We start from the raw sequence: 22,299 nt of genomic DNA, 5'->3' as shown, positions 1-22,299 counted from the left end.
AAAAAAAAAAAAAAAAAAAAAAAAAAAGAATATTTAGATAACAAGAGAAAGAAAGGAAGAAAGAAAAAATGGGAGAGAGTGGAAGCTTTTAGAACTTAGAAACGAGAGCAGAAATGAAAGTCTTCGTAAAAGAGTTGAAAAACAAGTTGAAAACACAAAGTTGAAAAAATATTATAAAATGTAGTAAAGGTATAAAAAGGAAATATGTGAGAGAAAAGACAAGAAAATTGGAAAACCAGTCCAATATGTCCAACATCTGAATAGCAGACAATACAGAAAGAGAGAAAAGAAAAAAAATGAGGAGTGGAATTCATCAAAGAAACAAGCCAAGAAAATTTCCAAGAATTCAACGACTTGAGTTACCAGACCCATCAAGGGCCCAGTGAAAATGGATGAAAACAGACCCACATCAAATTACACTGTTGTGAAATTCAGAACCCAGTGGGCAGATGGAAGATTCTATTTGCTTTCTAAGGGGAAAAAACTGAAGTGTGAGATGGTGAGGTGCGTGTCCCCCAGTTTCCTGTCTCCAGGCTTTAACACAGAGCCACAGCTCAGTGCGGGGTAATGGGGAGCATCCGTCTCCTCTGAACTAACCTGGAACAAGGTCAGGTTAAACCAGACTGGGCAGAATGATCAAGCAGAGGAGGTCTTAACATCTACTTTCTTGACTGTTCTCTGTTCCGGGACATTTAAATACGCCCTCAGAGTATGTGGCCCCCGGGGGTGGGTCCAGTGCCCATGAAACTAGAGCTGGAGGGGGACTGTGGGTGGGCCTGCATGGAAGGATGACACTCAAGAGATCCCAGCACCAAGGAGACCCAAGCCGAGCTCGACAGAAACAGCCACAAGAAACAAATTTCAATTGCCTACGTGGGCGGGGCAATCCACATCCAGTTAGAGAGAGGATAATGTGACCCTAGACCCACCCTCCGCTCAGCCCCAAGGTTGCCTAAATTGACACTTTTGGCCCCAGGCAGATGCCATTCTGCAGAGAGGCCAGCATGGCCTTTGAAGACTGAGAAATCTGAGATCCTGATCTCTCTGAAAAAGAGCAGCATCACCTAAAGGGCCTGTTAAAAGATCAAATGATATTAAGGCTTAAACCTGATAGGACTAAATATTTTTGTGTCTAGGGACCAGTTAGGCTGCTCATGAGAAAGACCAGATTATTTATAGGCAATATAAAGGGACAGTGTTTCTTCCTAGTTGTAGATTGCAGCTGTAGGCTGAATGAGTTTCATGAAATTCCTATGCTTTTAAAGTGAGAGAAAAGGAAAAAAAAAAACCTTCCTGGGGAAAAAAAAAAAAAGGCCAACATCGATTTCTCCTCTCCCTGTTCATACTAAGAAAACAAGTATATGAACAAAGCTGCATTTACAGAAGCCTGAAGATTAAATGAGTCTGCTAGTGGATATATGGGCCCATGTGAGGCATAGTGTAGTGCCTGACCTCTGCGTTCAAAATTCAAAGAAAAAGAACAGCTTGAATGTGAAACAAACCAAAGACATAAAAGGCCCTGTCTCCCAGCATACCTGAAGCCATACTTCTGCTCTACGTGGAGTTTCCATTCTGAATCAGCCAAACTTGTGTTGGTTAAAAGGATTTTAGCTATATCCTCAGTTGTTGCTGAAATTTAAATCACTGGCTATCACTGAGAGAAAAGTATTTTTGATAATTTACACCTTCTCAGGTGCATTCCGCTTAGCATTTCATTAAAAGGATTTACCCAAATGTATTTAATCAGTACATATTATACCTAGGCACACATTATACATACACGCACACCTCGGAGATATTGCAGACTCAAATAAATGAGTATCACAATAAAGCCAGTTACATAAATTGTTCGGTTTCCCAGGACATATAAAAGTATGTTTACACTATGCTGTAGTTTGTTAAGTGTGCAATAGAATTCTATCTGAAAAAGCAATATACAGACCTTAATTTTAAAGAGCTTTATTGCTAAAAATGTTAACCCTCATCTGAGCCTTCAGTGAGTCTAATTTTTTGCTGGTGGAGGGTCCTGCCTCCACGCTGGTGTGCTGACTGATCAGGGTGGTGTTTGCTGAAGGCTGGGGTGGCTGCAGAAATTTCTTAAAATGAGACAAGAATGAAGTTTGCTGCATGGATTGACTCTTCCTTTCATGAACCATTTCTCTGTAGCATGCAATTCTGTTCAATAGCATTATACCCACAAGAGAACTCCTTTCAAGATTGGAGTCAATGCTCTCCAACGCTGTCACTGCTTTATCAGCTAAGTCCATGTAACCCTTTGTTGTAGTTTCAACAGTCTTCACAGCATCTTCACCAGGAGTAGAGTCCATCTCAAAAAGCCACTTTCTTTGCCCACCAATAGAAGTAGCTCTTCATCTACTCAAGTTTTACCACAAGATTGCAGTAATTCAGTCCCATCCTCAGGTCCCACTTCTAATTCTAGTTCTCTTGCTGTGTCCACCACATCCTAAGATGCTTCCCCCCCTGACGTTCTAAACCCCTCAAAGACATCCATGCAGGTTGGAACCAACTTCTTCCTAACCCCTGTGAATGTGGGTGTTTTGGCCTCTTCCCGTTACTCATGAATGTTCTTAATGGCATCGAGAATGGTGAGTTCTTTCCAGAAGGTTTTCAGTTTACTTTGCCCAGAGCCATCAGAGAAATCACTGTCTATGGCAACTACAGCCTTATGAAATGTATTCCTTAAATAATAAGACTTGTGCTCGCTTTGGCAACACATATACTAAAATTGGAACGATACAGAGAAGATTAGCATGGCCCCTGCGCAAGGATGACACGCAAATTCGTGAAGCGTTCCATATTTTTGATGTGGCACATATACACAATGGAACATTACTCAGCCATAAAAGAAACGAAATTGAGTTATTTGTAGTCAGGTCGATGGACCTAGAGTCAGTCATACAGAGTGAAGTAAGTCAGAAAAACAAATATGCTAACACATATATAAGGAATCTAAAAAAAAAAAAATGGTCATGAAGAACCTAGGGGCAAGACTGGAATAAAGAGGCAAACCTACTAGAGAATGGACTTGAGGATACAGGGAGGGGGAAGGGAAAGCTGGGACAAAGTGAGAGAGTGGCATGGACATATATACACTACCAAATGTAAAATAGATAGCTAGTGGGAAGCAGCCACATAGCACAGGGAGATCAGCTCGGTGCTTTGTGACCACCTGAGGGGTGGGATAGGGAGGGTGGGAGGGAGGGAGACACAAGAGGGAAGAGATATGGGGACAGATGTATATGTATAACTGATTCACTTTGTTGTAAAGCAGAAACTAATACACCATTGTAAAGCAATTATACTCCAATAAAGATGTTAAAAAATAAATAAATAATAAGACTTGAAAGTCTCCTTGATCCATGGGCTGCAGAATGGATGTTGTGTTAGCAGGCATGACAACAACATTCATCTCATTGTACAGCTCCATCAGAGCTCTTTGGATAACCAGATTTACTGTCAATGAGCATAAATTTTATTTTATTTTATGTGATTTTATTTTTTATGGCCAAGCCACGTGGCTTATGGGATAGTAGTTCCCCGACCAGGGACTGAACCTGGGCCCACAGCAGTGAAAGCACCAAGTCTTAACCACTGGACTGCCAGGGAATTCCCAGCAGTAATATTTTGAAAGATTTTTCCTGAGTAGTAGATCTCAACAGTAGGCTTAACATATTCAGTAAACAGATGATCTGTCATCCAGGCTTTGTTGTTCCATTTACAGAGCACAGGCAGAATAGATTTAGCATAATTCTTAAGGGCCCTGGGATTTTCAGAGTGGTAAATAAATATTGGCTTCAACTTCAAGTCACCAACTGCATGAGCCCCTAAAAAGAGTCAGCCTGTCCTTTGGAGTTTTGAAGCCAGGCATTGACTTCTCCTCTCCAGCTATGAAAATCCCAGATGACATCTTCTTTCAGTAGAAGGCTGTCTCATCTACATTGAAGATCTGTTGTTTCATATAGCCACTGTCATTAATTATCTTAGTTAAATCTGGATAACTTGCTGCCGTTCTACATCAGCACTTGCTGCTTCACTTTGCACTTTGTTGTTATGCAGACATGGCTTCTTTCCTTAAACCTCATGAACCAACCTCTGCTAGCTTCAAAATGTTCTTCTGCAGCTTCCTCGTCTCTCTCAGCCTTCATAGAATTGAAGAGAGTTAGGGTCTTCCTCTGGATTCGGCTTTGGTTCAAGGGAATGTTGTGGCTGGTTTGATCTTCCATCCAGACCGCTCACACTGTCTCCATAGCAGCAAGACAGCTGTTTTGCTTTCTTCTCCTTCATGTATCCACTGGAGTAGCACTTTTAATTTCCTTCAAGAACTTCTCTTTTTTTGCATTCATAACTTGGCTGTTTGGTACAAGAGGCCTAGTTTTTGACCTATCTTGGCCTTTTGACATGGCTTCCTCACTAAGCTTCATCCTTTCTAAATTTTGATTTAAAGTGAGAGACATGCAACTCTTCCTTTCACTTGAACACTTAGAGGCCACTGCAAGGTTATTAATTGGCCTGATTTCAATAATTTTGTGTCTCAGGCAATAGGGAGGCCCAAGGAAAGGGAGAGAGATGAGGGAAAGGCCAGTGAGTGGAGTAATCACATCAGACACAACATTTACTGATTAAGTTCACTGTCTTATGTGGGTGTGGTTTGTGGCATCCCAAAACAATGACAATAATAACCTCAAAGAGCACTGATTACAGATCACCAAAACAAATATAATAATAATGAAAAAGTTTGACGGACTGTGAGAATTACCAAAACGTGACACAGAGACACAAAGTGAGCAAATTCTGTGGGAAAAAATGGTGCCGATGGATTTGCTCAATGCAGGGTTGCCTCCAACTTTCAATTTGTAAATAATGGTACTGTGAAGCTCAGTAAGGCAAAGGGCATCAAAACAAGGTGTATCTGTCTGCACACTATGAAGGACATTATGCAGATATGCTAAAACATTTCTATGTGCATCACTGATCATTTCCTCGGTATATATTCCAAAAAGATACCAGGGTCTAAACATTTTTAAGATGCTTCACAACTGCTTCTAGAAAAGAGAGACATTTCACAGAGCGAAGAGTCAGCAAAAAGGGGATTGTACTGTAGAAAATGGAGCAAACAAGATGAGCAAAAAACCCAGACACCTGCCACTGAAAGGGGAGCAAACGGAGAAGGTGGATATTGAGCTTTGTGCAAAGAAGCTGTGTCCCCAGGTGGACACGCCCTCTAGGATGGAACTCCAGACACTTCCATACCCATTCCTTATTGACGTTTCCTAAGTGAAGGCCGTCCCCATTCTCCATCTGCATAGTGTCACCCTCATTACTTGGTCCCCAAATGCCTCACCACCATCGCTGAATACCAAGCAGGTTAAAAGGAGAGAGGGACACCCTCCCCCTGACATTCCTGATGTCCCTTCTGCTCACAGGAAGAACCTGTAAGTGGTCACTTGGCCACTCCAGCTGTAAGGCAGCCTTGGAAATGTACTCATAATTCTTGGCAGCCACGTGTCGGGCTCAAAGTTCTATTGCTGTGGAAAAGATGAAGAATAAATATTTGGGACACTAAAGGTCTATTACAGGAACAGAAACAAACCTGGTAATGAAACAAAGCCAAGCAAATGATGCCTTGTCATCGCTTTCTGGGTAGGAGGCGCTGTCTGTTCTCATACTCAGTAATCTTATACGTATTACAGTGTATAGAGAGTGCAAGTGTATGAAGAATTCTTTCTTATTGGATTAGGGAAGAAAATCCCTTTAATACCTGCAATGAGGAAGGAATTGCACTTTCTTGAAATGACGTTTAAAACAAAACAAAAATGCCCGCCTCTTCCTCTGAAAGCACTTTGACCACAAATTCACACCTTTTCACTTCTTTAACCCCGTATCCCCTCCTGTACAAAAGCCTCATTGGGGGAGCCCCTTCAGGAAAACCAACACACACTGTGACAACAGCATAGGTTAGAAAATCACAGCAAGTTTATTCCTTGGCAAGAGACATAAAGAAAGCATTAAATGTTTGTGTTTCTAGGCTGCCAGCATAAACTTTTCAAAGTGTTTAAAGTGAATAACACCAAGAGCATAATTAGATATCACATCTTAAAGAACCCAAACACAAGTTATCAGCTTTAAAAAATATTTTCAACTGAAAGTACATCTTTACATAGGTACATATATTATGTATAAACCACCTATAGTTGTTTTGAAAAATAATATGATAGAGTTAATAGAAACTTTATCATTTAAGAGTCCATGTGATAAACCTGTTAATGCCATAAGTTTAATTATTGTGGGGAAATGTCTTCTTTACACATTTCCCTAAAATAATTCACAGATTCAATCTATCTTAGAACTGGAAGGAATTTTAAGTAATCACCTGGTTCAGTCAACTCCTTAAGACAAATGAAGAATCGCTATCACTTTCTAGATCAAATTACATGATGCTAAATGACTCATCCAAGGCCCCGTAACTATTAAGTTTCCTCTTTTCTCAGCTCTTTTTTTTTTTTCTAGCCAAACAGATCGCAACACTGATTTCATGTGTAACCATAAGACATTCAAGTGCAAGATAATTCACTGAGAAATCCCATTCCAGGATCCACTCTGCTTACTCAGTAAGATAAATTAAACCCGTCTGATGCAAATACACAACAAGCATTGCGTTCAGCTTCTTGTCTTCAATTCTGATTAGTAAAGCACAGCCCCTACACTGAGGACAAACAAGACATAAACAGCAGTATAAGTACGTTGCTGGATTCGCTAAGTTTAATGCATCTACTTCAGTGCAAAACACTCATTCTCTCCAAAGCCATGTTTTCAGAGGAAAGAAGAGGAAAGTAAACAAGCAGGATAGAATCCAAGGACTGTTGGTGTATTTGTATTCAGAGCATTGGCCTCTCAGGGGCCGCAAGCCTCAGACAGAAGTCAGATGCCTTCTTGGTCAGTGTCCCCCACCCACAAGATGGGTCTGTGGGAGGGTCTTCCGACAGCCGGGACACACAGACACGTTCTTCGGGAGTGGCTGGCTCTAAGAATCGGGGCTGAGCTCACAAAGACGGAGTGTGGCTAGACTGGGAGGAAACCAGCTCCGAGCACATCCCCAAGATCTCACCCGGGAGCCGGCAGTGCAGGCGCAGGAGAGGCTGGAGGAGCTTCTGTTGATCTGGAAGGTCTTCTCGGTTGCTTCTGTCCACCTCATGCTTTCTAGGGGAGACAAACCTTGGAAGGATTTGGTAGGGGTGTAGTTGAAAATCTGTTCCAAGAAAACGTTTGTTATACTTGGCAGAAAGCGATCACGGTCTCTCACTGGAATGTGCCCAGTCTCAGTCCCGATGGGTCATCGGGCAGAAGTGAGAACAGTGGTTCAGGTAAAATCGAAATGTCCCACCTTCTGCCACACGACAAGCTCATGCAACTGAAATCTGGGAAAACTGAATAACCAGTCGTGGGCTTAGATGTATCAAACAACATCACATCTAGTAAAATGTGTCTCCTGGCCCAGAGGAACTACAATTAATTGCAATTATTTTGGATCTCGCTTAACACCATCTGGAGGACCCTTTCTCTTGAAGGGCTGGCATCAACCACGTGGCAGCCAGGGTTCTCCATCCGCTGGTAGGACACTTCTACCCTGGAGATAGGCAGAATGAAAAGAGTTGGCCCATTTGTTAACACGGCTCTTTACGCAAATGTTATTTTCCTACCATGATATAGACAGCTTGAAGCCAGGTCCCCATCTGGTTTATCGCACTTCCGACCCCAGGCAACTGGCTTTGCATACAGGAGACATCCGATACATTTAGTTTCATAAATGAGAAATTAATAATAATATTTAATAGCTTGCATTTACTCAAAACCTTTTATCTGCCAAGCATTAGCATCCTGCATGGTCTTCTCATTTCATATTCAGAGTAACTTCAGGAGGAGAATCAATGTCATCCACCCCCATTTTGCAGAGAAAGGAGCAAAGGCTCAAAGAGATTAACTAAGTTGCCCAATGGCAAATTCCTCCAGAGTCTGTGCCCTGAAGGATTTCACACAAGCCAGAGGTCCTTGGCATATACATTGTTTTCACTTAGGAGTCTTCTACAATCACACTAGAATTCTACCTCTCCTTCCAGTCTTAGCTAGCCTTGGTGTGTACAGAATAGCCGGGGCTGATTTGAAACAGGAGGGAAGTGGGCAGGGCACAGCCTTTGAAAGAATGACATAGCCCGAGGACATGACATAAACTGATTAGAACCAAATGGGCCCAAGACGGCAGACAAGTCAAGTTCCACTGGACCTCAGTATACGCTCACTGTGACAAATCAGCAGGCTAAATGACACACCCACAGGCGCCATGACAGTTCCAAAGTCTACCATAAGGATCAAAAAGCGGGTGGTGGCCCAGCTCCTGGAAATCCCCGCCCCCTCCTGAAATAGCTGGAATACTCCTCCCACTCATAGCCTATGAAATTACCCACCACTATAAAAACTGACGACCCCATATCCTGGTGCCTTTCTCACCTTCTGAGATGGCCCACAGTTTGACTGTGGAGTGTTTCTCTCTAAATAAATCCACTTCTTACCCATCACTCTGTCTGTCACTGAATTCTTTCTGTGATGAGACATCAAGAACCTGAGCTTCATTAAATCCTGAAACCAGGTGTGTGATCTCAGTTGGAGACTGTGGGTTTTGGCTGGGTTCGAGTCCCAGCCTCTTGGGTTCAAATCCCAATCTGAGGTGCATGGTTTCAGATTATATGACCAAAGCTCTAGAGCTTTGCAGTTAAAACAAGCACCCGGACTCAGCCATATAAAAGAACGAAATAATGCCATTTGCAGCGACATGGATGGACCTAGAGTTTGTTACACTGAGGGAAGTAAGTCAGACAGAGAAAGATAAATACCATATGATATCGCTTCTATGTGGAATCTAAAAAAAAAATGGTACAAATGAACCTACTTACAAAACAGAAATAGACTCACAGATGTAGAAAAGAAACTTATAGTTACCAGTGGGTAAGGGGTGGGAGGGATAAACTGGGAGATTGGGAGTGACATATACACACTACTATATATAAAACAGATAATTAATAAGAGCCTACAAGGGCTTCCCTGGTGGCGCAGTGGTTGAGAGCCCGCCTGCCGATGCAGGGGACACGGGTTCGTGCCCCGGTCCGCGAAGATCCCACATGCCGCGGAGCAGCTGGGACCGTGAGCCATGGCCGCTGAGCCTGTGCTCCGTAACGGGAGAGGCCACAACAGTGAGAGGCCCGCGTACCGCAAAAAAAAAAAAAAAAATAAGAGCCTACTGTATAGCACAGGGAACTCTACTCAATGCTCTGTAATGACCTATATGGGAACAGAATCTAAAAAAGAGTGGATATCTGTTTATGCATAACTGATTCCGTTTGCTGTACAGCAGAAACTAACACAACATTGTAAATCAACTATACTCCAATAAAAATTATTTTTTTTAAAAAAGTGCTCAGAGTAGATGGTAAGAAGTGGAATATTTCCCACCATTATCAGTAAACAAAGGATGTCCCAGTCATCAGCGATTGCAGCCACCATGGCTGGTGAGCTGGTGAGCCCTGAGGAAACTCAGGATGGGAAAGCACAGGATACTGGCCCCAGATAACTGAGGTGCTTTCAAAGGAATGATTTCAGTGACCCCAGACTCTTCCATCTTCCCAAACACAGAAAAACGCTAAATTCCTTAACTTGACTTATCTGGTTTTCTTTAGTTAACAGTAATCTTCTGACGTTCAGACTACCTGTCCTTTGTTGCAAACCTCTCATGTGTCCTAGCTCTCCTGTCACCTCCTCGGAGCAGTTCTCTCAGGGTTACTTGAGATGCTGCCTCCCGGGCTTGAAGTCCTAAAAATTCCCGCCAAATAAAACATAACTCTCAACTTTTAGGCTGTATTTTTTAGTCGACAATGGTCTGGGGCCATAGCTCTGCCTCACCACCTACCAGCTAGGAGAACATGCCACATTTCTTTCCCACCTGTGCCTCAGTTTCCTCATCCGTGAAGCGAGGACGGAAATAATGCCTTCCTTGCAAGTTTGCCGTGAAGTTGAACTGAATTAATACCAACCAGTCAATCCTTTGACATGGTTTCTCTGCACACAGCTGAGTGGTTAATTATTTATGTTATAACAGCATTAAGTTAGGATAACAGTGCTATCAGTGTTTACTTATATAAACAATTCTGTTTTGGCTTTTCAAACCAGTCCTACAGAAGTAATTTAGTCAGCGGTGAAGCAGTAAGATGGTCCAGACACTCCTGCTATTGTGTTCATAGCTTTCTAATGAAAATGAAAGCACTGCCTTAAAATCAGAAAGGTCTTGAATTTAAACCCAGTTCTACTACTCAGTAGATATGCAAGTTATAGACAAGTCACTTAATCTTTGAGCCTCAGTTTTATAAGCTGTGAAGTACAGCTACCATTGCCCTTGCAAGGGTTACAGAGCATCAGAAGTAAAATGCCTGACACACAGTGAGCCCCTAATGGGTAAAAGTCACTGTGAGGCCGTCAGACAGTGCTTGTGACCATTCTGTTACGATGACCCAGAAAAGCGTGTTGTCTCACTCAGGTTCACGCTGGTGCTGGCACAGCCAGGACCAGAAAGACTAGGAAGGAGGTCTGATACCCAGTCAGATATCCTGTGGCTATAAAGCCACCACGCAGTGGCCCCATGGAACAATCCCATTGAAAGGAGTGAATCTAACTTGGAGGATACTGCCTCTCAGGTTTGGAAAATGGGAACCGTGTCATGTCCTCCACTTTGCCAGAGTCAGTGCAGTTTCTGGATCGTCGCCACAGCCAGGGACCCCTGCCCCTCACACGGCATCGGGATACCTACTTTTGACGAAATATGCTGTTGGCCTCCAGTTCAGCCTCCTCCTTGGTCCTCTCCATGCCCCGGCCCTCGATCCTCTGCATCCTCTCCTCGGGGCTCACGGTGAGCAACAGGACCAGGTCGGGCTTGAGCAGGTCCCTGGGCCACTGGTATATAGGGTGATGGGCAGGAGGCAGGTGCTGGAGACCCCCACTTACCTCAGTGGCTATGGCGTAGGTGGCCGTGCTGTGCCAGTACCTGAGAAGGAAAGTGGTAGTGAGTTCCCCGTCCGCAGAGGAAGTCAAGGGAGCACCTGAAAACCAGCTGCTGAGGACGTTGAAACCAGAGATGGCTCTGCTGAACTTGTCCTAGTACTGTACACATTAAAGAGGTAAAAAAATCTTATTTTTTAAAGTATTTATAAAATGTAAAAATAAGTTAAAATCAACAACCACAATAAGAATCCAGTGCACACCACCCAGAGCTCCATTTACTCAGTTAAAACTGCATGTATTGTGAGACTACTCTGTTGCCTTGGCCTTGCAGGATGCTTTCTTTTGTGATGGCAGGTTGGCATGGGATGGCAGATTTGTTCGGTAGTCCACCGGTATTTAATGCTGTATCTTGGCCAAACAAAAATCTGCAGGCCCATTCAGTTCCTACAATGTTTTAAAACTGAACTTGCTGGGCTTCCCTGGTGGTGCAGTGGTTGAGAGTCCGCCTGCTGATGCAGGGGACACTGGTTCGTGCCCCGGTCCGGGAAGATCCCACATGCCACGGAGCAGCTGGGCCCGTGAGCCATGGCCGCTGAGCCTGCGCGTCCGGAGCCTGTGCTCCGCGACGGGAGAGGCCACAACAGTGAGAGGCCTGCGTAACACACACACACACACACACACACACAAACTGAACTTGCTGACAAGAAATGGAAACAACCTAAACATCCAACAACAGAGGAATGGATAAAGAAGATGTGGTACATATATACAATGGAATACTACTCAGCCATAAAAAAGAATGAAATAATGCCATTTGCAGCTACATGGATGCAACTAGAGATTATCATACTAAGTGAAGTAAGTCAGAAAGACAAATACCATATGATATCACTTATACGTGGAATCTAAAATATGACACAAATGAACCTGTCTATGAAACAGAAACAGACTCAAAGACACAGAGAACTGACTAGTGGTTGCCAAGGGGGTGGAGTTGGGGAGGGATGGAGTGGGAGTTTGGGATTAGCAGATGCAAACTATTATATATAGGGTGGATAAACGACAAGATTCTACTGTAGAGCAAGGGAATTATATTCAATATCCTGTGATAAACCATCACGGAAAAGAATATAAAAAAAGAATGTAAATATATATATATGTATAACTGCATCACTTTGCTGTATGGCAAAAATTAACACAACCTTGTAAATTGACTTCAATTTTTAAAATAAATAAATGAAAAATAAAAAAATTGGACTTGCTGATGAAATCTGCATTCTAGGAACCCTGGATAGGAGGCCTTTGTCTTTCCCAGCTCTCCAGTCATCCAACTGCAACTGTATGGATCAGAAAGAGAAATAAACCCAGATAAAATCTCTGAAACTCTGTGAATGTCCTCCCTGAGTGACAGCGGTCACTCTTGACCGGCTGATCTTAAAAAGTGCTTTGAAGAGAGGAAAATCACAACCATCAAGGAAAATCAAATCAGCCCGCTCTTTCAAAAAGCCCAATGGGGCTTCGCTGGTGGCGCAGTGGTTGAGAGTCTGCCTGCCAATGCAGAGGACACGGGTTCATGCCCCGGTCCGGGAAGATCCCACATGCTGTGGAGCGGCTGGGCTCGTGAGCCATGGCCACAGAGCCTGCGCGTCCGGAGCCTGTGCTCCGCAACGGGAGGGACCACAACAGTGAGAGGTCCGCACACTGCAAAAAAAAAAAAAAAAAAAAAAAAAAAAGCCCAATGGCTTTCTACCACCTGCCAGAAAACATTCAGCCTCCATCTAAGACACAAGCCTCTTCCCAGTGTGGACCCAGGCACGCTCTTCCATGGGGGTCTGTCTTCACACTTTTCCTCTGGCTGGAATGAGGGTCTCAGGCAGCAAAGTGCCTCTTCTTCCTTCGACAGGCCATGCAGAGGGAGCCCCCAGCAGAATTCACTGTTTCCTCCTCTGGGCTCTCAATGTCCTTCATACTCAGCTCCACTGAAGGACTTATTCTAAATTAGAGCCAGTTGTGTACAAGTTTCCCTCTTTCATCTCTTCCATTAGAATTCATTTTTTAGTCATCTCTGTATTCCAAAATCTGACACCAGCATCTGGCACACAATAGGTATGCAAGTAATAATGTTTTTTGGATGTAGGAGTAAATGAATTAGAATTATTTTATTGATTGGCATAGTTTATTATACTCTTGCCCTGTTCATGTCATATTCCAATTTTAAGTGACGAAATGCAAAACTCCAAATCCAGTATCAAAGGACTAACACCTACAAAAACATTTATGAAACAACTATAAACATCCCAATGTCGAGAGGCACCCAAGACCCCATCCTTGTCTGTATTTTCCATTTACTGCCTGTACTGTTTTAAAATCCTAAATTCTTAATCACTTTAGATTTGAACTGCTTTTCACAGTGAAAAGGACATACTGGTCCTTTATCTAAAAAATAAATGCAGAGTGTTATCCAAGCTGTGGATTGTTTTACTCTCTGCCACCTACTTGCTTTGTGTACATTGGTTAAGTCTCAATTTCCTCTTCTGGAAAATGAAAATCATGAGAGCTTTGTTTTCCTCCCATAGTTTTTACAAAAATAGTCAAGTGCTTTTTAAAAATGTATCACACTTGAATTGGGAGATTGGGATTGACATATATACACTAACATGTATAAAATGAATAACTAATAAGAACCTGCTGTATAAAAAGATAAATAAAATAAAATTCAAAAAAGAAATGTATCACACTGTCATTATAAGGCAATATTTAATTCTTATTGGACACTAAAGCTGTAAGATTTCAAATTATGATAATACAATACAGAGAATACTGAAAAGAACAAAGGTAAAAAATTAATTTGGGGGCTGATCAATTCTAATGTCATTCATTCTTCAAAGCCCTTTTCCACCTCTAAAAGCGTGGCCAGTGTAGCTGCTAGCACCTTGAATTCTGCCTGGGGCCATTCCTATGTTTCACTTACCAGACTTTTAATCACTCACAAACTTGTACTTTCACCTTCTCCACCAGATACATCTTGTCTCCCAAGCCAAATAAACCCAAGCAGGTCCAGGTTTTCTTCTTCTTGGCAACAAAACTACAATTTGCACTGCATTTTGCACATGCTCCGTGTTCACTGAATTAAATACTTAGCTATGAATACAGAGGCTGATATCATCTAAATGTAAAAAGCCTTTTTTACTGTAGAAAAACCATCGGCAAGAATAGATTTTTTAAAGGTAATGAGGGTGATTAAGTTGCCAACCTTAACTGCAGTCACCATCAAAAATTACTCCATCTCCCTTCTTTTTTCAGCTAGATGATGGTGTTGTCTAAAATGGATTTCCTTAAAATCTTTAAACATGAACAAAACCCATCCAGACAACAAATAACTGCTCTTTTCTTCTCATCTGACGAGGTGATCTAGCATTATCTCTTTAAAGAAACAAAATTGCAGACAATTCACAGACATAAAGAAGAAAAATCAGGGAAGAATGGGAGCCCTGTTCTGCAAAGCCAGAGTTCTCTCACTGACAACACTGCTGCTCATTTTAAATAATCATACCCTCTGGCCATCAATTTCAGACTCATTATTTAGTATTCTCCATTCCTGCCATCAGGGAAACCACATTAGCTCAAATCAAATGCAATTTGTTGACACATTATACATCACTTATAAAATAATGCTTTATATTTTTATAGCAATGTGCTGTTTTCAAAGCACGTCCACCTTCATCAACTCATTGGATATTCACCACAAGTCTTTTAATTTTTATTAAAAGACTTGTATTGGAGTATAGTTGATGAATAACATTGTGTTAGTTTCAAGTGTACAGCATGGTGATTCAGTTATACATATATCTATTCTTTTTTCAAATTCTGGCCAGCAGGGAAGGGATAAAGAATATCATCTTTGAACAGATTAGGATGCAGAGAGTAAGTGTCTACCTACATGCAGAAACCCGTGCTGCTCCAGGATTTTTGGATATCCTAGGACGTAATGTGCCTTATGAAGTCACACTTTATTAGGAAAAGCCTAGTCTATCTCCTTGAAATAAAGAGAGACTAACAACAACAACAACAACTATATATATATATATATATATATATATGTATATCTCAATATGGTAAATCCAAGGACTTTAACAATAGGGTGGATCCCACAGGTGAAGAAGTCCCACAAAGGAAAGCAATGCCTTACCCTTGTCTAGGATTCCCTGTAACTTGCCAACTTTTATATCACTATCTTGCCATCCCCAAAGTTAAGAGTACCCACTGGCATTATAGCTTAGATGACAGCAAAGGCCTTCTAACTACTTTGTACGGTTTTCATCTTCCCCACCACCACTCACCACCACACACTTTTTCTTAGGTCCAGTTACCCTTCCCCAGACTTCCCACGCCTCAGACCACTCTGCTTCTTCGTCCCATAAATATCACGCCCCTTGCTTTGGGGAAGGCAGATTTGAGATGTGCTCTGCCGTCTCCTTGCTTGGCGGCCTTATGAATGAACCCTTTCTCTGCTGCAAACAAGAGTCTCAGTGTTTGGCTTGGGGAACGTCGAACCTGGTTTGGTAACACACGTGGGCACCAAAGTTGTGTAAAAGAATGGTCACGGCAACAGGGACGATTCTCACAGGTGGCGTGAAGGAAGGCAGATGCAAACAGCAGTCAATGTCTATCTGCTTGTAGAGACAGTTCAAGAACACGCAGAACTAACCTTCGGTGACGGTGACGGAGTCAGGGTCATGGTTCCCATGGGCGGGAGGATGGGTCGTGACTGGGAGGGAAGGAACTTACAGGGTGGAGTAAGGTTCTAAGTCACGACCTGGGTGCAGGATGTACTTGAACATGTTCACTTTTTAAAATTCCTTGAGATTTCCATTTATAATTAGTGCTTTTCCCTGAACACTTGTCAGGCTTCAGTGCAACTGCTCATCTTTCCAAAAATAAGTCAAATTGCAGCAAGAACAAGATGTACACTGGAGTCATGTTAAGGACGAATTCAGCTGCAACTAAAGCCCTTTGGTACTCCCCACCAACTGCATTTCTCTCTCTTTCCCAGGGGACAGCACTCTCCTAAATTTGGTGTTCAACATCCTTCCATCCCTTTTTTGGTATTATGTTTTATATTCTTTTGCATGTGTTCTACTGAATATCTTTCTGCAAGTTGATTTCTTTCATTTGAAACTATAGTTTTGTAACTTAGGCACATTGAGGCATCCTATGAGTGCATATGGCTGTTCGGTGCTCCATTTTATAAATATATGCCAGTATTAATTTACCCTTTCTTCTGCTGATGCCTTTGGTTTTTCAAATTTTTCAATATTATGAACAAAGCGGAAACAAACTGTATTTCTTCAGGAGGTGGAAGCAATCTTCTCAAATTGCTCCCCAAGACACCCTACAGGTGCCCACTCCCACCAGCACCATGTGAGTTTCTCTCAATCTACATCATCTCCAACTCTGGGCTATCAGACTTTTCTAATGAGTTCTCACCAACCTGATGAGAGTAAAACGGGCTCTCATCGTCATTTGAATTGCCATTCCTAGTAGGACTGGCCTGCCGTTCCCTTTGTCCATTTTTGTAGCACTTTTAAGCTACTTCTTATATATGAAATTTCAAAATATAACTCAGCTTCTGTCACTCCATTATCTGAAACCTCCCAAAGGCCCCCCTCTGCACTCAGAATAAAATCCACACTCTTTTATCACAGCTACAGACCCTGCTGACCTGTCTCTGTCTTTTTATCCATCCAGAAAGCAGCCCCTCGTCCACATGTTTTCCTCACGATGGCCTGTTTCTAGCCCTGGAATGTGTTCGCATCTTCCCGTCTCTACACTTTGCTTTTGCTGAACCCTCTCCCACAAAGGTTTTACTCCAGGATTTTCAGGTGTGTCTCTCTTTGGTCATTCAGAGCTCAGACCACTGGTACCCCCTCAGGCAGGCCTTCCTAAGTCACATCTAGTGGGGGGTTAGCCATCCTCCACCACACGACCTTGATCTCTCCTCTTTATAGTATTTATCACTCTCTGATACTACCTTATGTATCTATATGCTTGATCATTACCTTCTCCTTCAACAGAATGTTTGCTCCATGAAAGCAGGGCACTGCCTAGCTCCTTTACCACCGAATCCTCTAAACTGAGAACTGTCTTCGGCAAATGGTAGATGCCCAATATACGTTTGTTGAATAAGCCAATAAACAAATGAACCACTGAAAGCTTGATTTGTGAAGCAGAGACTTTTGTTAATATCCCCCATATGCTGTTTCTAGCTCTGTCACTTTGGCAAGTTACTTAACTTTTCTAAGACCTGTGTTTCTCATCAGTAATTTTAGCATCTATGTAGTAGTCGTTCCAGATGTTAGTATAGTATGTACGATGTCTTTAGCAAAATGCCAGCCAATGGTGTAAGCGATTAATAAATCATAGACACTATTCCTGTTATTATCATAATACACTTTGTCTTAAACACTATCGTGTACTTGCATGTATATGTACACACACACACACACACACACACACACACACACACACACTACTCATATGTTAGGAAGAAAATGCCGAATTCAACGCATCCTTATACCCACCTGTCTACAATCACAGGCGATTTGGTAGATTCTTTAGCTATTTCAGAAGCCACGATATAATTGCCCAAAGAGTAAAAAGCTCTTCTAACGATAGTCGGTTCATCATCAAAGATTTTCCTCCACTGGCTGATGCAAGAGGGTGGTGACTTCAAGAGAACAGCCTTGAGTGAATCTGAAACTGACTGGGTCACAGTGGTTTTACCTGCAGGTCGGATACAAAATGCAGCACATCTTAACCAGAGCCACGGTATCACTCCCAAAAGTTAACACTGATGTCAGAGCAAAGACATTCTTTCCACCTGTTACCAGAAGGAGTTGATTAAATAATACAATTCTTTACAAAAAGTTGCCAATCCTTGGGAATTCAGGATTCCTGTTTGGTGTGAGAATGCTTGAAAGTAAAAAACAAATGGTCATCTCGTTTACAAACTAATGATAAACTCTGCTATCAGCTTCCAGGAACTCACTCCTCCCACCACGCCTCACCTGACTCAGGAAGGAGGGAACCCCGTGACCCTGTGGTTTGACCCTGTCCTTGGGTATGCCCTGTGGCCCATGGAGCCACCCTTTTCCTGCTGTCGTGTGTTGGACTAAGTGTGGGCACGTCCACTGTATTCTGATGCCTATTTGGCAGCTCCAAAGGCTTCTGCCCTCCACTCCCTAGCTCTTCCCCACTTTGTTTCCACAGGGGCCTCTGAACTGCCTGCAGTTCCTGGACACACCAGGCCGGTTCGGGTCCCCAGCTTCACCCTGCTGTTTCTTCTGTCTGGAGGCTCTCTCCCGCCTTCCTCACCCGACCAACTCCTGTCCTACTGAAAGCCCAGTCCAGGATCCATCCTTCCAAGGTCTCCCGGACCGTGACCGCCCCTCATCTCCCACACCGAGGCTGTACCCAGTGCCCTCCCATGTTCACCGGAGCACCTGAGGCTCCCCCCACCTTACGGGGATGGATAACGGAAGTTATCCATCTTTGTGTCCCAGGCCAGCCTTGCTCCATGCCTGGCACACGACAGAGGCTCACAGGAGGCTTATGAATTGAACCCTGTATAAAGTTTTGTGTGTCAAGAATTGTCTATTCCTACAACTCATTGCCTGTAACTAGAAGGTAATATTCTCTTACCTGTGGCATCCAGGCCTTCAATGACAATAACGGGGAACCTTCCCTTCTGGACCTGCTCTGGGCACTGGTCAACCAGGTCCAGCACAGCCCGGGCTTCAGGAATGAAGGATATACACTGTAAAAGAATGTCCGTGCATCAGCAGCAAAGCAACGGGGCCCTGGCAGAAGCTATATCTAATTGCTGAGAAGAAGACGGCACGATGCTAATAAGGTATGAGCTATCTTTGGCACCATGCCAAAATGTGAAGTATTTTGAACCTGAGCAAGGGCTGCCTTGCTTTATTTTGTCCCGCGTAGCTGAGGCTCAAAAAGGCCATAACTGTCGGGACCACCCAGCCTGCAACTCTCATTGACCAGCTTCCCCCAGAGGAGGAAGGGCAGAAAAGATGTATAATTGCAAAGCAGTGTCACGTAGCGACAGTGGAACCATGGGCCCTGTGTGTCACAAATGTGGGAAATCAGCCACACTGTAGGCTCCAAAGAAAGCCATCAGCATCCCGTCCTTTGCTAAGCTCTTGGGGGCTCAGAAGAGTGCCAAGCACAGCAATCACCAAGCGGGTAGGGCGGCGTCTCCGGGAGATTCCAGGTTTTGAACTGTGCATGACCTCACGTGTACTCACAGCACCTCTACAGAGAGGCCCAGACATGTATTTTCTTCTTACGTGCTTACTCTGAGCCAGGCAACAGTCGAAGTGCTTTCACAGTATTAACTTGGCCACTGTTGAAGAGAACCCTGTGAGTGTGCTACCGTTATTAACCCCATCTATGGATCAGGGAAACCAAGGCAAAGAAGAATGTTTAATAAACTTACTGAAAGTAACACAGGTAATACATGCCAGAGTTTGGATTCGAACCCAGGTCTTGCAATCTTAACCACTCGGAAATACTATCCCAAGGCTCATACAAGGTATCTAAGACCCATAGTCCAGCCTGGGGACCTGCCCAGGCTGCGCTCAGGCAGAATCTTAGCTGTCCCGCACCGAGCACCTCTTGTGGGTCAGATGCTTCCCTGTCCTAACACTGCAAGGCAGGTATTTTACAGATGAAAAGGCACAAAGCAACACGGAGTAGCCGAGTGTCTGGGTGGCAGCCAGTAAGCAAGCAGGCACCGCTTAATCTAAGTTTCTTAAAACCCCAAAGCTCACGCCCTTTCTCTACACCCCGACCTCCCGGAACAGCGTTCTCACTTCCAAGATGGCATTGCTTTCCCCGTACCCAGCGGCACAACCCCCCCACCTCGGGCACCGCCAGCGCGGGAGCCGCACCGCTCCTGTTGGGATGTCAGCTTCCCCCATGGGGTTGGGGGTCCCTGCCGAGCAAGAATCTGGAAAGAGCCACGGTGTCTAAACAGAGGCTGGCCCACCGGCGACCTTCACCACCAGATTTGCGCTCGGGAGTAAAGCAACTCCCTGGCAAAGGGAGGTCTGGACAGGCCAGCCCCGCGGAGAGCGCACGGTGTCCACTTCCCTGGCCTGGGGGATCCACCCTGAGCGCTGGGAAGAGATCCAACTCTTACCGCCTCCAGAACGGCGCGGGCGGCCTCCCGGCGGGGGAAGACCCCGGAGCTAGGCAGGTCCAGCACCACCGGGTGCAGCGCGGGCTCCGGCACGGGCACGACAAGCTCGCGGCCCAGCTGCCGCCACCCCAGGCCGTCCCGCCGTTCCCACGGGAGCTGCCACAGCCGGCAGAGCGGGTCGCCGGAGAACTCGGCCAGGCGCGGGCGCGGAGCCTCCGGGCAGGCATCCAGCAGTGCCAGCAGCGCGCTCCGGGTGTCGGGGCTGTCGCGGGGGTCGCGGAGAAGGAAGCCGTGCTGCAGGCCCCCCGCCCCGCCGCCCGGGCGGTAGCACAGCAGGCGGCGCAGCTGGCACCGCCGGAAGGGGCCGCGCCGCAGCTGGTGCAGCAAGCGCTGGTGCAGCCGGGCCGCGCGCACCCGGGCCGCGCAGCCCGCGCTCCCGGCCACCGGCACGCTCAGAGAGTAGCTGCGGCCCGGGGGGCCCAGGAGCGCGGCCACGCCGGGGTCGGGGCGCGCGCCCGGGGCCTCGTCGCCCACTGCGAAATGGGCCAGGGTGCAGCCGGGCAGCTCCAGCGCGAAGCAGCGCGGCGGCGCCATGGCCCGACCGCAGGCCCCGCGCCGCAGCCCCGAGAGACGCGCGAGCAGCAGTGGGGCGCGCGGGCGGCGGCCAAAGACCATGGGCGCCTCCCGGTCCCGCCCCGCGCGTCGAAATCGAAACCCGGGACTCGGCGGGCGGCGCCGCGGGGAAAAGCGAAAGTGAAGCGGCGGCGGCGGCGGCGGCGGCGGCGGCGGCGGGGGCGGGGGCGGGAAGCGGGCGGGGCCCTGGATGGGGCGCCCTCCCCGGCCTCCGCTTCCGCCTCCGCCTCGCCGCGAGGTCGCGCCGGGAGCAGGCAGCCGCCGGGAGGGGATTCCCGCAGGGGCCGGGCCGCAGGCTGCCGCCGATGGGGACCTGCTCTGCGATCGATGGGGAGCGGGCACGGGGTGCCAGGCCCCGTTTGAATAATTCCTGGGAGTGTGTGTGTGTGTGTGTGTGTGTGTGTGTGTGTGTGTGTGTGTCTCACCTGCGCCACCACCGGCTCTTGCTCGCTCTCTGGTACCGCCGACGCCTCACCTGGGCTCGCCTTGCGGGCCTCGCAGACGCGGCCGCTCGCGACCCCAGCCCTGCGCCCCGAGCGCCCTCCCCGCCCGCGCCCGGACTCCAGGCCTGGGAGCCGCTGGAGCGTTTTCACCCCGCATTGCACACGCTTTCCCCTCTTTTGGAATTAACCCCTCCTTTTGCTGACTTTCAAACTGAGAAGTGTCCCCAGACTGGCACCTCTAAGTTGACTTACGCCAAATTAAAGTCGTGTACGCAGGTCCAATGAGACAGCAGCTTGATGGCCTGGAAGCGCCTTATCAGCCAGCAGCCGGCGTCAGATGTATTGCTGCCTTTGTATAGTAAAGCAGCATGGACAAGATTATCTGGGTGTTTTATTTTGTTTTTACTCATTGACTGATATCTTTGAAGATGATTGTCCAGCAGACCCAAAAGTTAGAATTGAAACAAAGATGGAAACCATTAGATAAACTGAAAGCATATAGTTATGATTTAATCAAATGTGCATTTAGCGTGGGATTAAGTTTAATTCTGAAAGGAAAACCCTTTATGAGAGACATGAACTATTACAGATATGTGGTTGAAGTATGGTTAATAGGCAAGGAATAATTCTGAGATTAAGATGTTTTTAGCTCTTTGAGAACAGGATCATTTTTATGCTCTGTGAGCAATTTGACTTTTGGACATTTAGGGAGCAGAGATGTTGTCATCTGTGTGGAACATAAGAAAATAGGAAAAGAACAAAGTCCTTTTTGTTCCTTAGGACAGGATTGCATCCTCCCGTGAGCCTTTCTTGACCTTTTTTCCATGACCCCCCCCCAATCATATCTGCTCTTAATTTAAGTTTTCCTCTCCATTTTCACTCACCCTCCTCCCTACCAGAAGACTGTGAAATTAGTGACACTGCAGGATCTGGTCTCGCTCAATG

The 22,299-nt window shown here is 45.4% G+C and overlaps 1 protein-coding gene and 1 non-coding gene across 2 annotated transcripts; one reads left to right on the top strand and one right to left on the bottom strand.

Moving 5' to 3' along the window:
- The first annotated feature begins 2,716 nt into the window (after positions 1-2,716).
- Positions 2,717-2,823, top strand: LOC113624235 (U6 spliceosomal RNA). Its single transcript, XR_003434279.1, has one exon. It is a non-coding gene; the product is annotated as a U6 spliceosomal RNA (small nuclear RNA).
- A 3,149-nt stretch (positions 2,824-5,972) lies between these two features.
- CMPK2 (cytidine/uridine monophosphate kinase 2) lies at positions 5,973-21,312 on the bottom strand. Its single transcript, XM_027113865.1, has 5 exons — positions 20,279-21,312; positions 18,763-18,877; positions 17,643-17,844; positions 10,871-11,104; positions 5,973-7,645 (listed from the first exon to the last, which is right to left on the bottom strand). The coding sequence occupies exons 1-5, from the start codon at positions 20,951-20,953 to the stop codon at positions 7,528-7,530; spliced, it is 1,344 nt and encodes a 447-aa protein (XP_026969666.1). The 5' UTR covers positions 20,954-21,312; the 3' UTR covers positions 5,973-7,527.
- Positions 21,313-22,299: the final 987 nt, after the last annotated feature.

The sequence above is a fragment of the Aethalodelphis obliquidens genome, unplaced genomic scaffold (genome assembly GCF_003676395.1).
Source record: "Aethalodelphis obliquidens isolate GAN/ISIS:26980383/991018 unplaced genomic scaffold, ASM367639v1 scaffold12, whole genome shotgun sequence".
NCBI classification, from domain to species: Eukaryota; Metazoa; Chordata; class Mammalia; order Artiodactyla; family Delphinidae; genus Aethalodelphis; species Aethalodelphis obliquidens.
Note: the sequence above shows the minus strand (reverse complement) of the source record. Positions and strands in the feature narration are given on the sequence as shown.